Source organism: Pelobates fuscus, chromosome 4 (assembly GCF_036172605.1).
Source record: "Pelobates fuscus isolate aPelFus1 chromosome 4, aPelFus1.pri, whole genome shotgun sequence".
Classification (NCBI taxonomy): domain Eukaryota; kingdom Metazoa; phylum Chordata; class Amphibia; order Anura; family Pelobatidae; genus Pelobates; species Pelobates fuscus.
Window position 1 is genome coordinate 259920250 of NC_086320.1, and position 21243 is coordinate 259941492.

At 41.5% G+C, this 21243-nt stretch overlaps 1 protein-coding gene across 3 annotated transcripts in view; it reads right to left on the reverse strand.

The window, feature by feature from the left end:
- Window positions 1–21243, reverse strand: part of NT5C3A (5'-nucleotidase, cytosolic IIIA) — a 207009-nt gene that overhangs the window by 24252 nt on the left and 161514 nt on the right. Inside the window, exons 1-2 of one of the 3 annotated variants that reach the window (XM_063452073.1) lie at window positions 6933–7224; window positions 6634–6838 (exon numbers count right to left, since the gene is read on the reverse strand). The exons of 1 other annotated variant lie outside the window; for it this stretch is intronic. In XM_063452073.1, the coding sequence (XP_063308143.1) occupies window positions 6634–6771 (138 nt within the window). In that variant the 5' untranslated portion in view covers window positions 6772–6838; window positions 6933–7224. One more of the 3 variants, XM_063452072.1, reaches the window with a different exon arrangement.

Consider the following 21243-nt stretch of genomic DNA (forward strand, 5'->3'; position numbering starts at 1 on the left):
CTCTGAAACTGCTATGTTTACAGCAGGCAGGGGTAATCCTAGATTGTGGAAACAAAAAGAGGTGTGGTAATGGTTGGCGCTTAATGAAGAATTTTGTGGTAATAGTTATTGTAGCTGCTGTAAACACTCTGTGGGTACTCCCAATACCCCACCATAAAAAGACACCAAAATAAACAGATAACTTGGGGTCTGGTTGGTGTTTCCACCTTCCAAACCTCTAGTTAGAGTGCAGCGCTATACAGATTAAGTTTGTAGTTTGTAGTACATATAACTCACCCTATTGATGACTTGTTTGGGTGTGTACATAAAAGTTAAACAAATATATACAGAATAATTGTGCAATATTGTATATACAAAGTACTTTATATCTAATCTGAGTTTGAATTTACTCACTCACATTTTTAAGAGCCTTTTTTAGTTTTTAGGCTGTAAACTTCCAGGCTTCCGTGTCTTTAAGGTAGACAACTTGACCCCCTTTTTTCCCTTATGGTTCTTTCCTATATATCTCTCCACAATGAGAGTGTAGAAGGAGAGAGAAGGGACTCTAGGTGTAGTATATTTATAGAGCCTTTTTATCCCCGGCTCTAAGTTTGCAGGCTTAGTGTCAATATGGGGTGACACCTCCCCTTACTGGACAAAGTGCAGGTGCAATGGTAAATATATATAATTTATTGTATGCTATAATTAAAATATAAATATAAAATATCACAATTACTAGAAAATAAATCATCAATAGGCAAGTCATATGTACTACAAACTTAATCTGTATAGCGCTGCACTCTAACTAGAGGTTTGGAAGGTGGAAACACCAACCAGACCCCAAGTTATCTGTTTAATCCTAGATTGACCTGGCACCCAGACCTCTTCATTAAGCTGAAGTGGTGTGGGTGCCTATAGTGGTCCTTTACATTTGTTTATTAGATAACTCTTATTTGTTATCCTTATGTGGGATTGCCATATTAAAGGATACCAACTTAGAGAGCTATCTACTAAACAATATGTACACACACACAATCACTGACCTATACACACAATCACAAATATGCACACACATACAATCACAGACCTATATCAAGTCACATACATAAACACATAATCACAGACCCACACACCCATGCACAAAGACCCACACACACAGTCACATACATAATCACACATTATACATGCTTTCCTATGGAGGAAATACTAGTGTGAGCGCAGCCATTGCTACGCATGCGCATTAGGTCTCCCCTGACGGATAGGGGCAAAGGCAGAGCCCGAACCAGTGCCAAGGGACATCAGCACTGGACTCCAGTAAGTGTCACAGGGGGTGGGGGGAGGGGGCTTGTTGGAGGTGGGCACTATAGGGAGACATAGTGCCATGAAAACATCTTTGTTTTCTTGGCAATAGCATCCCTTTAATAATTTGTAGATCATGCAAACAAAACTAAATAAAATCAGAGCAGGACAAATACATCATGATTTCCTGTTTCATGTAACATATTCTTACTCACCTTGCGGTCAGCGGCCACGCATCTGCATGACTAACACTTGCGGCCGCTGCAGATCCACGGCTAATTATACCCCTACGTCCGCTCACGTGATTTAAGACGTTGGCGTGCACGCGCACGTTTTGGGCGATCTCGGCCAATGGGAAAGGTAAAGCAGGTATTTAAACCTAAAATTACCATTCCTTATTGCCCTGTCGTGGTTTCCCTAGTGGTTGTCCGAGAGTGCATTCCTAATTCAAGTTTATTCTAGTTTTTTACTTTGGCTTTGATTTTGACTTCCTTGTATTCTGGTATCCCTGACCTTTGGCTTTCCTTTATCGTTGTGTCCCTTTCTGTGTCCCCTGACCTCGGCTAGTATCCTGATTATTCTTTGGTACGTTAGTCCGGGCATTCTAAAAGGCCCGGTAATACGTTACCTATTAGTCATCTGTGTGACACAATACTACGTGCTGGATCATATAGTAATACAGACATTTCAGTTATACAAGGTGTTTGTGATTACATCATATAATTTACATTTACAACATAGGGCAATAAATTACAAGATGATACTATTTAGAGTAACATGTTTAACTGAAAATAAGTCTATACACGCTAACAGAAATACCAAATTTAAAATAGCAGCTTAGTTTGACATTAACGATTATGTAGTTAGGCCATAAGTGGTACAAAACATTAAATAATTAATTGAAACTTTACATACCCGGTAAGGGATTATCTGCTTTTCTTTTTTCATTTTAAAGAGGAAATTGGGGAGCACAGAAACATTACAAACACTTTAAAGGGGAAACTATACAGCTGAGGGACATTGGTACTGGGATTAGAAAAGTGAATAAAGGAGTTTTAACCCCTTATTGACCGCAGTGGGAGGGAGCCATAGTGCCAGGGATACAGCTTTGTATTCCTGGCACTACAGTATCTCCTTAAATATATATTTGTAAAAGAAAAGAAAAAAAATGTAACAATATATATCTAGATATTTATTTTCTTTGCAGTATTGTTTTTTTGTTTGTTTCCAAAGGATAATGTATTGATCACACCTTGGAAGGTTTCTACCAAGCCCTCTTTTTTTTATTTGTATTTTTTATTATTTTTATTTTTTTTTTAAGTATACACACACAAAGTTTGCAAACTGAGGGTTACTATTTAACCTGGATTATCTTTGTCTAGGGAAGTTTGAAAACACATGCGTCAGAGCAACAGAACAAGAAAACCAAAACAAAAGCTCTTTTGAAATAGTCTAACTAGACTATATGGAAGATAGGTAATACACTGAAAACATCACTTTTGTTGTACTGTATTTTAAACTTCTGAGCAGGTGTCTGAAGAGCTCTACTGCTTTGGCAAGTGTGCGCAAATTCCATGATTGTAATCTGAGGAATGGTTGTAATTTGAGAAATGGTTGTAAAAGAGCAACTGGCTAGACTAACATCATGGAGATAAATTTACTGAGCAAGCACTGGCTAAGGTCAGTGCTTTTACAGAGTTCATTCTGCCAAACCAGAAAAAAAAAAATTGAGACCACTGCAACATATCAGACATAAGGGTCCACAGCAGTGGGGCAAAATTATCTTGATATAGGTGATCTTACTCTCTGGTAAGCCAAATTCCAAAATGCTTCAAACAATCTCTATACCAACGGAAAGGGAATTGTGGTTGCAAGAGCCTAGAAAAGGGAGTCATGAGAGAGACTGTTTGTATATTTTGATCGTTTAAAATGAAAACATTGCCAATCACTATATTCACTACAACGGATTAATTGCACTGAAGAAACTTTGGCACTTGTGAGTCATTATTTTCCTGTTGAATTTAGATCATACATCAGGGGATCACTATCATTTAAGTCAATGAATTAATTAGAGAGGAGATCGATTATATAGTGACAAAACATTTAAACTCAAACACGTATATAAAGAGGATTTTACATAACGAATCACAAAACAATAATATACAGGTGAGCATGTACAAAAACAATGCAGAAAACATAAAACCATACACAGGTTAAAGTGACACTATAGTCACCAGAGCAACTGAAGCATAATGTAGTTGTTTTGGTGAGTAAAGTCAGTCCCTGAAGGCTTTTTGGTGTGTACACTGTCTTTTCAGCCAAAGGACACCTCCATGAGCCACTTCTTAGATGGCCGCTAGAGGTGCATCCACGGGCAGTGCATGCGCAGCAACGATGTTCAGCGTCTCCAAGCTCTGCATGAAGATGCTGAACCTTCCGTATAAAGATGCATTAATTTAATGCATCTCTATAAGGAAATGCTGATTGTCCAGGGTGCTGTCTGGCCAGCACATGCAGACCTGTGAAGAGCTGGAAATAAGGTGAGCTTTAACCCTAAGGGGGCAATCCACCTAAATGGTGGTTTTAACAATATAGGGTCAGGAATACGGATGTGTTTCTGACCCTATAGCGTTCCTTTAATACACGGTTAATCCAGCAAACACAAATCATTACGTATGCTCTTATATACTTGTATATTAAAGCCATACTAAACAGCTTTAGCCCAGCCCTGGTGTGAATGAATGCACTTTAGCAAAGAGCTCTTAAAACCGTGTTTACGGAAGTAATTTACAGTAGAATGATCTAGGTGTAACCCATCATTAAGGTAGGTATTCAGCAGCAAAATACCAACGTTTTACAAGGCACAAATTCATGACATCATGAACATGAATAATACAAAAAGTATTAAAGAGGGGAGGGGTGAAAAAGCTCTGAATAACAGAATGCGTGTTACATTGTATATAAAAAAAAAAGAATAAAATAAATTAGAAATGCAATGTAGTTAATGATGACAAAAGAAAAATAAACAAACTCCTCCTAGACTAGTAGTAAAATTCACACGCAGAGGGTGACACCTAGTGGTGAACACAAAACAAAGATGTTTGTCAGGTAGTGTCGAAAGCTAAACCAGTTTCAGAACATCTGAATCTAAAACATACAAAAAAGAATTGCAATTTCACCTAAAGCAAATACCCCAATACAACTTTTTTTTTTTTTTTTTTTTTTTTTTAAAGAGAACTGAACTAATAGATATTTGCAGAAGGGGTGACTTGGCAAAACGATAAATATAATAAATAAATTATTTGACAAAAAGAAATTAAAAAGAATGCTTAGCGTGACAAGAGGAGATGGTGAGATGACGAGATGACAAAAGAACAGTAGGGAGGAAAGGGGGTTTAATAAATAAAAAAGTAAAAAACATGCAAAGGAGATAAGAATTTCCATTGTGGAATTGTAAGAACATACTCAATTAGATATTAGAGATGCAATAGTGTGAGCGCCATGTGTCTACAAACACCATTGTTGAGAATTCAAACTCAAGTCCAAAATAGGAGAACTGGAACAAAAATCTCCAAGTTAGCTATGCTTACACGTAAGCTATTTTGGCCTTAAAGAGACAATATCTGCTTCATCTCATTGAACTTGTTATGTGTCTGGAGTCCCCTGGTGCTGTCTTTTCACTTAGCATTAAACAGTTTTGTTTTGAACAGGGCATGGAATCTCATGGAACTAAGTGGGTAGCGCCCAATTATCTTTAAATCTCACTAGCCGCCACTAATGAGGTGTATTTATCTAGCGTGGCAAGTATGGATGTTGGTGTGTAATAGTAAAAGTGGTGTGTGAATGCAGGTTGATTTTTTTAGCCATCTTCCTGTTTACATTCCTTTAGAATAAGGAGGGTGGCTAAACTGGGTCCAGTGGGAGTTTTCTGTGGCAACTAGGAAAAAGCGGGTTGGGGTCTAGTGACAGTGAACAGAGGTTAGGGTGTATAAAAGATGCAGCTCTAGGTTTTAACTGGAAGTAACATGTAAAAACTTGCTGCCAGCACCACACCATATTGGGAAACAGTCAATTTGACAAGGGTCCAGTCCAATGAGCTGGTAAAGGACCAGTGACCACTTACAGTGTAAGGGTGCTATTAGCATATGAGAAATAATTGTGCTTCGCCTCGCTCCCCCATGCCGGCTCTGTAGGACCAAAGGGGAGATCATAAATCTCCATCATCTGCCCTCTAGCACTGAAGTGCTGCAGCCGGAAGGGGAAGGAAAGTGGACCAAGGGTAGCTCTAACCTGCAGTTCCGCCGGGTTCCCCTCTCGCGAGCTTGGAGCGCTGACACGGTTATTTAAATAATCTTAAATATTAAGATTATTTAAATAAGAATCTTAATTTTAATATTAAGTATTTAAATAATCTACCAGTGCCCTTCCCGGGACTAGGTTCTGGATCTGCCCCGGACAAGGAAACATTTCTGCTGCACAGGGGCAGAGTATATGTCACAGCGCTGTACATGTATAAAATCTAGAAATTTGTTTTGACTTGGGGCACCCTAGAAAAATATTAAGGGCGCCTTGAATCTAAAAAGTTTTGGAACTACTGTTATAGACATACCAAATCAATCCCACTCTATTTCATGAACCTAGGCATGTATCATGTTTTATTCATCCTTCCCAACATGGTACACAAGTACTATATATATCCTGACACACTATAAAAAAAAAAAAAAAAAAAAACACTAGAAATGCTACAATTTCTGGGGAAATTGTGTGAAGTGTTCTTGCCTCCACCAGTAGTTTACAACTGGAGTGGGCGGGGTAACTTATTATTTATATAGCACATTTAATTGCAACGTTGTTGCCCAAAGTGCTTCACAGTTACATTAAAACATACATTTATAAAAAAACATGGCACAGGTCAGAGTATTTTGGCGGTTGCCATCTTCAAACAGTCGTATTTATATAAAACTATACATCCTACATCGATTGGACCAATTTTGCCACAAGAACGACGATATTCCGTGAACCATTCTGCGAAACATTCCACAAAGTAATAGCAATCCAATCGGGAACAATTGCACGTTTCGGTATATTTCTGTCTATGTAGTGTAAAAACTGTGGGAGGAGTTAGGGTGGTAAATTTGGCTATAATAAGAATAATATATATGTGAGATGCTATGCAAGAACACTTAATAATACTACAAACTCCCTGAAAGACATAGTGAAAAAATAAATAAAACTTATGTAAGTGTATAAAATACCCTGTAGATAAATGTTGAATTATTTTAAATGAGCTTCAGAGCTAGTTATTCTGATTAGTTAACTTTTTTCTTCAAAAAAAAAAAAAAAAAATCCACTTACCATTTCTATGATTTTCGTTTTTCTTCCAGTTTTCTTCTTCACAGTGAAGATATATTGAGCCAGCACCACTCCTCCAACCAGAGCACACATACTGGCACTGGCCACAGCTCCCATTTTTGCTACTGATGATCGGTCCATGGCAACCAAACAACGTTGCACGCTATGTATGTAGATTGTTTTAGTAAATAGTCAGAGGTGAATATCTCTGTGAACAATATTAAGCTTTATTTACCTATGTTAAACATACACGTGCTTACAGTGCAAAGCTTAAAATACTACTAAAGTTAATGATCACTCACCTATAACATTAAAAATTGAGTACTAGATATGTATGACCTCGTACCGTGTGCTGCTTGCCACTATATTGCACATATTCTGTATGTACAATAAAACATACATCAATAGGTGTACATGTGCTGTATAAATAATCTATCATAGACCCTAATGATGTGGAAAGGTTACTGGCTTCCCTTGAAATTTAAAAATGTCCCTTATAGTAAACCTGTTATCCATTAGACATGACAGCCGGTGGCAGAGAAAACAAAACTGCTGCTCATGTCTCCTGTCTCACAATGTGCGTCACTCTGCTTCCAACAGATTATTCCGCTTCCGGCGTTTCACGCCTCGTTTCCAACACAAACTAAAAGAAAGCTAAACTCCTATTGGTGGATATGCTAACTGACAGCCGTGTGGGTCACGTGGAAAGACGTTGGTGTGGGGAGAGTGGCGTTCAGGTAGAGGCGTTCACGTCGTTGCCTTGGTAATTCATTATACCCGTACAGACAAGGCACCAATACGCATGCGCAACGTGCTCCTGGTTTGTTTTGTTAACGTGCTGAGTGTGTTGTACCTTTTTTGATAACCATTTATTGTTTTTGTTCACCGTAGCTTCACACTTTCTTAGTCAGGCAAGTGCACTCATATTTTGTAAGCAGAAAGGACTTTCTGCAGACTTGGCTGAAGCTGGTTTCTCACTTGTGTTTTTACATGAAGATTGCTGTCCCTTTTTATGAATTGGTTTATGTACTTGGTTAACTTCATCTAACTTTTTATTTTTAATTACCATTTATTTGAATAGGGATCATGCACACATACACACAGTTTACCTGTTGCTTTTTACATAAATAGTGCTGCCCTGTATAGTAAAACAAATGTTTTATGTCTGGTAGGCAATAATTTGCTTAAATAACTTAGACCACACAATAAACACAGACATCATTCATTTTATTTCAATGGGCTTGGCCGTGGTGTTTATATAAAGCTTGAAAATGGGGCATACCACCAGTAACTTGATAACGGTAACATATTCAGGTAAACTTTGCACTTAACTTCAAAACTTTTCATTTAACTTCAACTTTTACTTTCACCATCACTTAGTGCCAGTCAGTCATAGCTAACCTGACCGCCTTATAAATACAACCATTTATCACCATCACTTAGTGCCAGTTAGTCATAACTAGCCTGACCGCCTTATAAATACAACCATTTAACACATATCCTGCCTCAGAACTTGAACCTGAGGATGACTTTTGCGCCACCGCCTCAGCTGGGGTAGGACTATCCTAGCTGAGGCCCCCCCACAGCCAAGGCACTTTTTTCAATCAATTTTTAGATCCAGATTAAAATATCCAGACCGATGTAGCACAAATGAACCTGGCCTTTATTAAAAAGGCCCTGTTCGGGGGGCGGAGCCTGACCAGCATCCTGATCACACGCATGGCTGCAGAGCTCCTGCAGCTAAATCACGAAAACTGCCCTAAAACTAGGCAAAAACGACTCTCACCAGCACCAGAATACCCTGCCTGAGCTCGGTGTGCCCCACTGAACACAAAGATACCTGTCTTGTGAAAATCGGTGCACATAATCCACGGATGCAGGAACACGGCCTACTGACGCGGGAACAGGGGAGAGGCGGGCGATCTCCCCGTCCTCTCGTCGACAGCACCGGTGGAATGATGCTCCCCCCCCCCCCGGATCGGTGGGGGTTATCCCGATCCAAGCCTGGTCGCCCAGGAAACAAGCAATGAACCCGCACAGCAAGCCTGCAACGCCAACACCCAAGGCAACATGGGACTGCTCGGGCCCAAACAAAATGGCGACACGGTCGCAGCAAGCCACAAGCCACGCACCAATCAAACCTCCTAGGCGAACACAGGAGTTTTATAAGCGGATTTACTCTACACTCTGGACACAGCTTCATGCCCAGAGGAGACTCTTTCAGGTGGCAATTAAAATGGTGGCGGCCTAGATTCGCCCGGCACTCAGGCGCCGTCTGGGCGGATGTCCCCCCCGTACCTCCAAGGAGCCTCCCCGCCGGGGACCGGCACGGCGAGAATCAACAACAGGTACCATGGGCACCAGCATTTACGCCCCTCTGCCACAAGCGAGGTCACACCAACATGCCCAACCTGCCAGCACCTCAGCAGCCCCAGCCACCCCCCTCACACAAGGCGCTGCTTCACCCTTGCCAGCCCACACTACCAGCCGATACGCTGATCGGGAGACGGAGAGACGGGCTGCCGGTGTGCGATGCGGGTGGAAAGCCCCTCCGCAGCCCATCGCGGTGATTACTCTGCAAGACCCACAGCAGGGAGACCGCCGCAGTCTGAAGGAAGGCATAGGTTGAAGGGACTTTACACCGAACGGGACACGCAACTGAGACTACTCGGTTTGATGGGCGACATACCACCCAAGATCCCAAACCACAATGAAAATACCACAACTCTGAATAAGTCTCTGTTGTTTAGCCTAGCCTGTACCAGTTACTTTACCTATCACGCAGATAGTAAGCCAGTCCCTACTTAAGGCATACCTCTTAAAGCTACTGTCTCACCGTGGCAACCAGCGATGTATTTTGAGCGTTTATATTGTTGTTCTCCTCTTATAATGTTATAACCCTATAACTTTAATGCTATAAGCCTGTTGTTTAACTTTACTGAACACAACTTTTTTATTAAGCGATGCAAACATAATACTCATACTATACATATATTGGACGTATACGCTAAAGTTAGCATGACAACCATTTAGTCCAAGCTTAACTTGACTAGAGCTATGTATGACCATCTCGCTGATAAACTTAGGTTATACTTAAGCGTACAGCTTTGCTTGTATAATTGATTCACTTAACCCAATCGAGAACCTACACTACTGAAATATTGCTATATATAAAAAAAAAGTGCCTGACTAGCAAATGCCATGACTTGTATTATCAATGTTTACTAACTGTCCCTGATGTCGCTGTTGTGGCGCACCAAGGCTACTTGTTAACTTTGTGCACAAATAAAATAAAGAATTTTAAAAAAAAAAAAGGCCCTGTTCATTCTGATCTCATTTGCAATGTCTGTGTGAAAAAACCCTCCCAATTTTGGCAAATCTTGACCTTGCCAAATTCAACTTATCACTCATCTTCTCAGCGCTTTTAACTCTTGGTTCACTTAACCATCACCAGCGCTGGACCACCTCCGACCAAACTAGAATGGTGTAAGGAAATAATTTGTTTTTTACTACCAAACAAACATTTTTCTTTACCTTATGTGATAACTGCGCAGGTTTAACCACACCTATATCATTACCACAATATTAAATATTAAAACAGCTGGAGCAGGCCAAGACCAACACTTTAATATGAGTTCCATTAACTGGTGAAATTCTCTGAAAATACAGTGTTTACATTAGATTGCCTGCAGGGAACTATAGATCATACCTGAACAACTACATTAAGCTGTAGTTGTTCCGGTGACTATAGTGTCCCTTTAAATATGCACGCAGCGTCTCCACTGGGCAAACTCTGCTTTTTTCGATACCTGACAAATTAAACTATCTGCCTTTTCAAATTGATCGGTTTTAAGATTGCAACCAACATCTACCTTTGTGTCCCTGCTCAACACATTCTTAAACCGAAACCTGATAGTCCAAATCTACTGCAAGAAACCAACTCACTGATCCTAAGTGCTGCAAAAGGCTAAATAAAGTGCTGCTGAAAACAAATTTACTTTGAATTGCGAATGGCAAACAGTGTTTCAAAACTTCAAGCAGCTCTCCCAACACTGAATATATTGTGGGCCGAATATATTATGGGCCGACTATCACCAGCCATACGAATCGTTTTAAAATAACCTTTTAACAACTGTTTACTCACAAAAGCACCACTACTGGTCTACCCAACACCTCAAATTTGTTACCAGCTAAAAGCCTGGAAATTACATTTATTTATTTATTTTTTGCTATACCACTGCTAATACACTGAACCACAAAAGAGAATGCAGCTTCTATATTTCAACCTACTGGATCAATTCGTATGTAATTTATACCCTTCATTCCATGCTGACACATAAGCACTCCACTTGCTCTTCCCATATGACTTGCCAAGAGCCTTTCAGCAATTCCACACACTTTTCTTCTGCATCCGGCACTAAGCTCCTGAAAGCGTGGAGCTGGCAACGAATATAGCATCAGCTATATTATTCTCAATACCCGGAATATGCACAGCCTTCCACCAAATATTATGTTTCAAAAATAACAACACTAGATTTCGCAACAAATGAATAACAAAGCAACTTTTAGAATGCATAGAATTAACCCCTTAAGACTGCAGGACGTTCTATGCCGTCCTTATTTTGGTGGCTCTAAACGCCCCAGGACAGCATAGAACGTCCTGCGATCTAATGTACTTACCCGGTCGCCGGCGATCCCACGCCGGCGATCGCGGTATGGGGGACTTACCTGGGAGCCCAGGGAGTCCCCCTCTGTCCTCTTCGGCCCCCCAGGGCCATGTGATCGTGAGGTCCTTGCGAGGACCCCGCGATCACATGGACGGCAATGACAGGTACTCCCCCTGCTGTCTGAAAAATAAATGAAACATGTTAAATAAGTGTAAAATTAAATAATATATACTTAGATCATATATATATTTATTATATATCTGATCTAAGTATATATATACACATATACACGTAAATATACATACACTGTCTACGTGTATTTTAATATTAATATATACATAATTATATATATATATATTAATATCAAAATACACGTACAATGATATTGATTAAATATATATATAATTTTCATTATATATATATTTATATATAATAAAAAATCAATAAATATATAAATATGTTAAAAAATAAAATTAAAAAATAATAAAAAATAAATAGATAATAATATATAAACATGCGTCATTTCGTTCTAACTGTATTTTAAAATTAATATATATATATTGATATCAAAATACATGTAGAACGAATAAATATATAGATTTATATACATAAGTATATACGTATATATCACTATATATATATACCTATATATAAATAAAAATAATAAAAAAAAATATATACATATATATATACACATATATATATATACACACACATATATATAATAATTCTACGTATATATTTATGTAATAATTTTACATAATTAGGTCATTTCATTTATTACAATTTGCAGGACCTGCTGTCAGGATCGGGACAGGGATCCAACACGCAGAGTACAAACAGTAGCCAGATATGTATACCGGACCTTAGAATGGCCGGACTAACGTAAGTAGTACAGTATAGAATGGTCAAAGACAAGCCGAGGTCGAGGGTAACAGAAGACAGGTAAGCGAGAGACAAGCCGAATCAAGGGTAACAGAGATAAGCAGAGTAAGGTAAACAAGCCGGGTCAAAACCAAAAGGGATAATAGAATACACAAGCACTGAGTGACTAGAACAAGCTAGAACCACGACAGGGCAATGAGCTAATGAACGAAGCTCTGTTAAATACCCTGTTCAGAGCAGTAACCACGCCTCCGAGGCGTCCTGATTGGTCCTGCAGCAATTGAGTGACAGGTCGTTCCGGAGGAGTGTCCTGATGACAACTTCCTGCCTAGATGCTGTAAAAGGTAGTCACTCCCTCGCGGCCGGCCTTGCATGACCGGATAGACCTTGGGGAAGGGAGCCATCAGGCCGTTTGGATGGAGGAACAGCTAAGTCTCTACCTCTTTCGGAGGTAGAGACCGCAGGTACCCTGACACCTGCCTGCCAACCCTGGCCGAAAGTTCAGGGAATTACATTTTCTAGCACTATATTTAACCCTGTAACTTTCCAAGACACCATAAAACCTGTACATGGGGGGTACTTTTTTACTCGGAAGACTTCGCTGAACACAAATATTAGTGTTTCAAAACAGTAAAATATATTACAATGACGATATCGTCAGTGACAGTGACATTTTTGGCATTTTTCACACACAAATGGCACTTACACTGACGATATAATTGTTGTGATACGTTTTACTGTTTTGAAACACTAATATTTGTGTTCAGCGAAGTCTCCTGAATATAACAGTACCCCTCATTTATAGGTTTTATGGTGTTTTCAAAAGTTACAGAGTCAAATATAAGGTTTGCGTTTCAGTTTTTTCACATTAAAATTCGCCAGGTTGCCTTTGAGACCGTATGGTAGCCCAGGATTGAAAATTATCCCCATGATGGCATACCATTTGCAATAGTAGACAACCCAGGGTATTGCAAATAGGGTATGTTCAGTTTTTTTTAGTAGCCACTTAGTCACAAACACTGGCCAAAATTTGCGTTCAAATAAGTTTTTTGCATTTTCAAATATTAACACTAAATTTGGCCAGTGTTTGTGACCAAGTGGCTACTAAAAAAGACTGGACATACTCCATTTGCAATACCTTGGGTTGTCTACTTTTGCAAATGGTATGCCATCATGGGGGTAATTCTTATTCCTGGGCTACCATATGGTCTCAAAGGCAACATAACCAATCTGGCGAATTTCAATGTGAAAAAACTGAAATATGTAACACGCTATATTTGACCCTGTAACTTTCCAAAACACCATAAAACCTGTACATAGGGGGTACTGTTTTACACGTGAGACATCGCTGAATACAAATATGTGTATTGTATTGCAGTAAAAGCAAACAGTATTTTGACATTCACAGTTAAAATGTCACGTAGAACTAAAACAATTAAAAATCTTCTTATTTTCTCCCATTTTTTTATATTCTTTTCATATTAAATTATGTTCCATACCTAAATATTTGATGTTAAACGAAAGCCCTGTTTCCCCTGAATAAAATGATATATAATAAGTGTTGGTGCATTTAATATGAAAGAGGTGAATTACGGTTGGACAGACATATAGCGCAAAGTCCAATTTTTGTTTACGTTTTTTTTTGTATCACAACTTGTACATTTGGCTGTGGTCTTAAGGGGTTAAAGACCTGTACAACTTCCTTATTGTCACAGTGGAACAATATTTGTTTATTTTGCAGTTCTTTAACTCATACCAAACTTGTTGCTACAATTGGTAACAATTCCAAAAGGGGGTTACATTCCTGGTCAACCCTTGCTCTACCCATTTATCTGGCCACTGAGCAAAGGCCCATTTCTAGTTCTAAATATGCCAAAACCAACTGACCCCGCAGCATCCACAAATAATTCTAAATCTTCCTTATCCTGAAAATTCTGTTTGCAATAATAACAACCATTGCACTGCTGCAGAAAATGCCCCGACACTTTCGAGTCTTTCTTAATTTCTGCAGAAATCCTTACAAAACAGTGAACAGATTTTCTTTTAGCACAAGCCAGCGCCATTCGCCTACAAAATTTTCTATAGGCATAATACGACTTGCAAATGCTAATAGGCCTAATCATTGACTGAACTGCTTCACTGTTGCTTTGTCATCCGTTTACCTTCAAAAGCACTTAAACAATTGTTATCCCTAAAAATTGAAGACTTGTCACTGGCCGCAATGTCTTTTTTTTGTCTAAACCACAGAAAAACTCTAACAACCTAACATATTCAGAAACAGAACTAGGACCAATAAACAAAAGTCATCCCGATATTGTACAAATTAATATAAACAGGTCTCCACATTAACAACTTATTCTAGGAATGCTGAACAGCTTCAAAGTAAAAAACAGGAAATGGAACAACCCATTGGTAAACATTTATTAAAATAAAACTTGCCAAGAAATGAAAATCCCAAACGAATTGAAACCCTCTGGATGCACCGTTAATAGCCCATAGGCTGACTCCATGTCCACCTTCAGTCAACTGTGCGCCCGGTCTAAATTCTCTTCTCCATCTGAGTGCATCATCAAATTATGCATAGGACACTGAGCATGTATCCTTGTCAAATTTGTCATTTAATGACGCACCAGAGTGGCAATAAATGGAGAATTAGCCTGAATGACCCTGTCTCTCTCTTTTTTTGGGGGGGGGAATTAAACCTAAAGTAGAAAGTTGAAATTAGCGCAAATTAGCAAAATTAGCGCAAGGAGGACTGTAAATTTGCGAATTCAACATCCTAAAACTGATTTTAAATTATTAACAACTGAACAACCTGAACCATAAAACCTTGGAATCTTAAAACGTTCCGCAAAACCTTGAAGCCTGGAGTCCTAAATAACAATATGAGTACTTTCAGTAGAAAGTGTAACAGACCATTTTGCACACAAGAGGTTAAAAACTGTTTAGGCGATATTCCCCTTTCCAATGCACAGGCAGCTACTGCAAGCACCAGTCTTCCAAACTGCAAACTACATGAATCCTCCAACTCCTGAACAGGAAACACACGAACACTGGAAACAGTTGAACAGGAAAAGCATACAATCAGCTTACACTCCTGGCAATCGGCATACAATCCAATTCCCCCAATAACGAGACAACACTTTGTTTTGAGGTCAAGCAGAACTGATTTACTGGGGCTACCTGCCCGGCTTTGGTCTCCCACCTGGTGGACACTCCCCTAGGGGACCAGATGGGATACTGGGAAACATATTGGACATTGACCAATCACAAGCTTACAATCCCTCCTCTCTGTCCTGGAGATAATTGGGAAGTAATCCAATTATCTCCAAGGACAGAGGCAAAACTCCATTAGCCACATGGCAGACAAAGAACAATAAAAGACATAACATTACATACTGTTACATTTATCACATAGAACATACATATTCTACCTATCCCCAGATAGCTTAGATCTGAGCGCACATTATTACCGGATGGCGCTCAGATCACATACATACAGTTCAATCGCCATGGAGCCAAAGTCTTTCATACAGTCTTTCAGTATACGGCTGGGCTCCATGGCATAGCTATCTGGGGTAGCATGGCTTTAACAGTCCGCAGAAATGCACGAACCAGCCTTTCTGCAGAGAAAAAGAACAGGGGCCATAGTCCAGCGGCAGGAGGCGGGCGACCAGGCTCCTCCAGTGGCCAGTGGCGAGGTTGGTTCCGCCACAGAAAGTACCAATTCAATTCTACATATATATATATTTGTGTTAGGTGCTCATGATAGTACAGAGTAAAATACCATAATGAACGTAGGATGCCTTGGGCATTTGGGGGCGGCTTTTTTTGCCGCCCCCTGGAAAATGCCGCCCAAGGCAAATGCCTTGTTTACGCCCCTGCATGGAGGTCTGGATTTGGAGTCACACTCAATATTAAAGTGGAAAAACACACTACAGGCTGATCCAACATAAAACAAGTCAAAATGAGGCTCAGTAGTGTGTGTGGCCTCCACGTGCCTGTATGACCTCCCTACATCGCCTGTGCATGCTCCTGATGAGGTGGCGGATGGTCTCCTGAGGGATCTCCTCCCAGACCTAGACTCAAGCATCTGCCAACTCCTGGACAGTCTGTGGTGCAACGTGACGTTGGTGGGTGGTGCCCACATGTGCTCAATTGGATTCAGGTCTGGGGAATGGGCGGGCTAGTCCATAGCATCAATGCCTTTGTCTTGCAGGAACTGCTGACACACTCCTGCCACATGAGGTCTAGCATTACCTTGCATTAGGAGGAACCCAGGGCCAACCGCACCAGCATATGGTCTCACAAGGGGTCTGAGGATCTCATCTCGGTACCTAATGGCAGTCAGGCTACCTCTGGCGAGCACATGGAGGGCTGTGCGGCCCCCAAAGAAATGCCACACCATACCATTACTGACCCACTGCCAAACCGGTCATGCTGGAGGATGTTGCAGGCAGCAGAACATTCTCCACGGTGTCTCCAGACTCTGTCACGTCTGTCACATGTGCTCAGTGTGAACCTGCTTTCATCTGTGAAGAGCACAGGGCGCCAGTGGCGAATTTGCCAATCTTGGTGTTCTCTGGCAAATGCCAAACGTCCTGCACACACACTGCATTCACTATATATACACACTACACAAACACTCACTACATTCACTATACACACTACACAAACACACTCTACATTCATTATATACACACGCTACACAAATACACACTGCATCCACTACACACACACACTACACAAACACACACAGCTCCTCTGTCTAAACACACTTCATCCACTACATGTGGCATGTATATTTTGTGCATTTACCTTTAGAACTACCGTATATACTCGAGTATAAGCCGAGTTTTTCAGCCCATTTTTTGGGCTGAAAAACCCCAACTCGGCTTATACTCGAGTCACTGTCTGTATTATGGCAATTTGCATTGCCATAATACAGACCGGGGGAGAGGGGAGCTGGCAGAGCTGTAACTTACCTGTCCTGCAGCTCCTGTCAGCTCTCTCCTCCTCTGCGCCGTCCGTTCAGCACCTCGGTCAGCTCCCAGTGTAAGTCTCGCGAGAGCCGCGGCTCTCGCAAGACTTACAGTGTGAGCTGATAGAAGGAGCTGCACGGACGGCGCAGAGGAGGAGAAGAGAGCTGACAGGAGCTGCAGGACAGGTAAGTTACAGCTCTGCCAGCCCCCCTCTCCCCCCCACTGAACTGCCACTGGACCACCAGGGAAGGAGCCCCCCTCCCTGCCATATATCAAGCAGGGAGGGGGGACGAAAAAAAAAAATATATAAATAAAATAAAATAATAATAATAAAAAAAATTAATAACAAAAAAAAGGGGGATAAGGACCACTATGGGAGGGAGGGGGGGTATAAGGACCACTATGGGAGGGAGGGGGGATAAGGACCACTATTGGAGGGAGGGGGGTATAAGGACCACTATGGGAGGGAGGGGGGGGGTATAAGGACCACTATGGGAGGGAGGGGGGGTATAAGGACCACTATGGGAGGGGGTGGGATAAGGACCACTATGGGAGGGAGGGGGGTATAAGGACCACTATGGGAGGGAGGGGGGTATAAGGACCACTATGGGAGGGAGGGGGGGGGGGTATATGGACCACTATGGGAGGTATGGGGGGGATAAGGAACATTATGGGAGGGAGAAGGGGGATAAGGGCCACTATGAGAGGGAGGGGAGGGGGAAGTAAGGACCACTATGGGAGGGGAGGGGGAAGTAAGGACCACTAGGGGAGGGGAGGGTAAGGACCACTAGGGGAGGGGAGGGTAAGGACCACTAGGGGAGGGGTGAGTCAGGACCACTGGGGGGGGGGGGGGGTGAAGGAACACGGGGGTGGGGAGGTAAGGACCACTGAGGGAGGAGGAGGGGAAGTCAGGACATATGGGGGGGGGGGAGGGGGCGGCAAAATTTTTTTTGCCTACGGCGGCAAATATCCTTGCACCGGCCCTGCACACACTGCATTCATACACACACACACTGCATTCATGCACACACACGCTGCATTCATATACACACACGCTGCATTCATATACACACACGCTGCACTCATACACACACGCTGCACTCATACACACACGCTGCACTCATACACACACGCTGCACTCATACACACACGCTGCACTCATACACACACGCTGCACTCATACACACACACATACGCACACACTGCATTCATTATACACACACTGTAAATAAATATTCAATTAATATATTTTTTTTAGGATTTAATTTTATTTAGAAATTTACCAGTAGCTGCTGCATTTCCCACCCTAGTCTTATACTCGAGTCAATAAGTTTTCCCAGTTTTTTTGGATAAAATTAGGGGCCTCGGCTTATATTCGGGTCGGCTTATACTCGAGTATATACGGTAGTTTATTTTTTCAAAATGGTAAATGTACAGAATGTCGGTAAGTTATCGGCTATCGGCCTGAAAGTTCACAGATTATCGGTATCGGCTCTAAAAAAAACAATATCGGTCGATCCCTAATTACCTTACCATCAAGACCTTCTGCAATATCACTAATAAAAATATTAAAATTAATGGGTCCAAATACAGATCCCTGAGATGCCCATGCTTCGAATATACCCCATTGACTACAACCCTGTCACAGCCTGTCACTCAGTCACTGCCTTACCCATTAAAAAATATTGTGTGACGAGAGCAATCTCGCCACATTGCATTGGAGAAGCCTGGTTGCCCGCCTGCTGCCTTTGGTCCATGGCCCAGGGAGATTGGGCCCTTTAAAAACCGTATTCGGCCCTAACAGAGTGCATGTCACTCATTCTGGCCCTTTAAATACAGTGGGGTCATTCGGTACTCGCCCTGTGTGAGCGGTGATACCCCAAATAGCTATGCCATGGAGCCCATTCATATAATGAAAGACTATGGGAAAGACTTTAGCCCCATGGCAATTGAACTGTATGTGTGTGGTCTGAGCGCCATTCAATAATATGCGCTCAGACCTAAGCTATCTGGGGATATGTTGCATGTCTTTATTTTATGTAGTAAATGTAACCTTGTGTATTTTATTGTATTTTATGTCTTTTTGCAACCATGTGCTCAATGGAGTCTGCCTCTATCCCTGGATATAATTGGATTATTTTCCCATTGTCTCCAGGAAAGAGGGCTCTGTAAAACTGGTTTGAGCCAGATAGCCATGTGCCAGCCAGGGCCCAAAAGATATTTTACTAACTTTTGAACCCCTGGTCTGATATGTTGTTCCCCTGAATGGATTGATTGTGAATATGTAATTTTTATGTGAATGTGATGTATGGTTTTAGAGTTATGAAAGTTGGGTAGAAAGTATGTTTAACTGTATGTATAATTGAGTTTCCTCCCAGGATAAGGGGAGGGAATAAGTGGGATGTAACTGATATGTGATTGGTTGTTTTATACCTCCCTGTGGGTGGTCCTGTATTTGAAAAGACTGTAATAAAAACCAGGCTGGATGTGCCAGCACCTGAGACCACTGCTTGACCCTCAACACGGAGCTCTGTCTCGTTCTTGGGGGGATTCACTGAATGCTGTTGGAGACTGATTGCCAGGAGTGTAAGCCGCTTGGGAGCTTTTCCTGTTCGTCTGCTAGCAGCTATTCATGAGGTTCCAGTTCGGGAGTTTGGAGTGCTACCTTATTCCCTTGTATGCAGTTCGGGAGTTTGGTGCATTCACTTATATACACTTCATGAGTTTTGGTGATTCTACAGTAGCTGTGCCTGTCTTTGAAAAGGGGATTATCGTCTAAGCGGTTTTAACCCCTTGTCTGCTGAAACGGTCCGTTACATATTGGAATCCAGATTTAAAGATTGCAGTTTATTGAAAAGCCTTCTATGTGCAACAGTGTCAAAAGCCTTACTGTTAATCTAGCTAAGCAATGTCTACTGCACCACACTTACCTAATCAAAAAAAATCAATAAGATTAGTTTGGCACGATCTCCCTGAAGTAAACCCGTGTTGTCTCAAACTTGAAATCCAAGTGATTTTAGATGTTCAACAATCCTATCCTTTAACATGGTTTCCATTACTTTCCCTACTACTGAAGTAAGGCTTACTGGCCTATACTTGCCCTACTCCTCCCTACTACCTTTCTTGTGAATGGGTACAACATTCGCTAACTTCCAATCTTCTGGGACTACTCCTGTTAACAATGATTGGTTAAATAAATCTGTTAATGGTTTTGCTAGCACACCACTAAGCGCTTTTAATAACTTTGGGTGTATTCCTGTTTTTCTAAAGTCTAATCACTGGATCCTAAACTTTCACCTACAGTAATATCTGATACCAAATCTCCATTTGTTAACACTAAATCTAGTATTGTGGTGGAATCTCGGTAAAAATAAATTTAGTAGGCAGAGATTACCACGTGGCATGTGTACGTGCATATGCTGACGTATCGGTCGGTTGGTTGCACGTGGCAAGATACGATCAGTAGTGTACGGAGCATGTGCAAGAATACCGGATGTAGTATTCCCCTCCTCCATTGTGCTGGACAAGCCATGCGGTCAAGCAGGAAGTTAATTCTTATTTGTTTTGATTGGTTAAGAGAATGTGCGGGTGGAGCTTAATATGGGAGGAGTTATGTGCCTATATAAGGAGCCTGCACTATTGTCCGGGGCTCAGAACCTGTTGTATTTTGGTGACATTAGTCCCTCTGAGTCCCGATCGGTGAACCGAATAAAGAATCTCTTCCTTCCTGAAGAAACCTGTGTCCATCTCTCTGTGCTTGGCTTCCGTCAGTTTCTCCGGTATCATTTGGTGCATTGGCCGGGAAACTCATCGTTCAACGGTAGCTGAGAAGCAGAGGCGTGAGGCGGTCTATCTTTGCCCACGTTCTCTACGGCTGCACCCCTGAACTTCTGCGTGGACCTCCCTTCGTCTCGGCGCCACTGGTCTGTTGTCCAGGCGATCATTGGCCTCTACGTAGTAAGTGCTGGGGTGTCCCCGTCGATGAGGAGGAGGTAAGACAACCGCTGTTTTAGACGGCGGACCCACTAGGGGTATACCGATTGTGCGGTAGGCCCATAAGGGGTTAAATCTGTGTATGG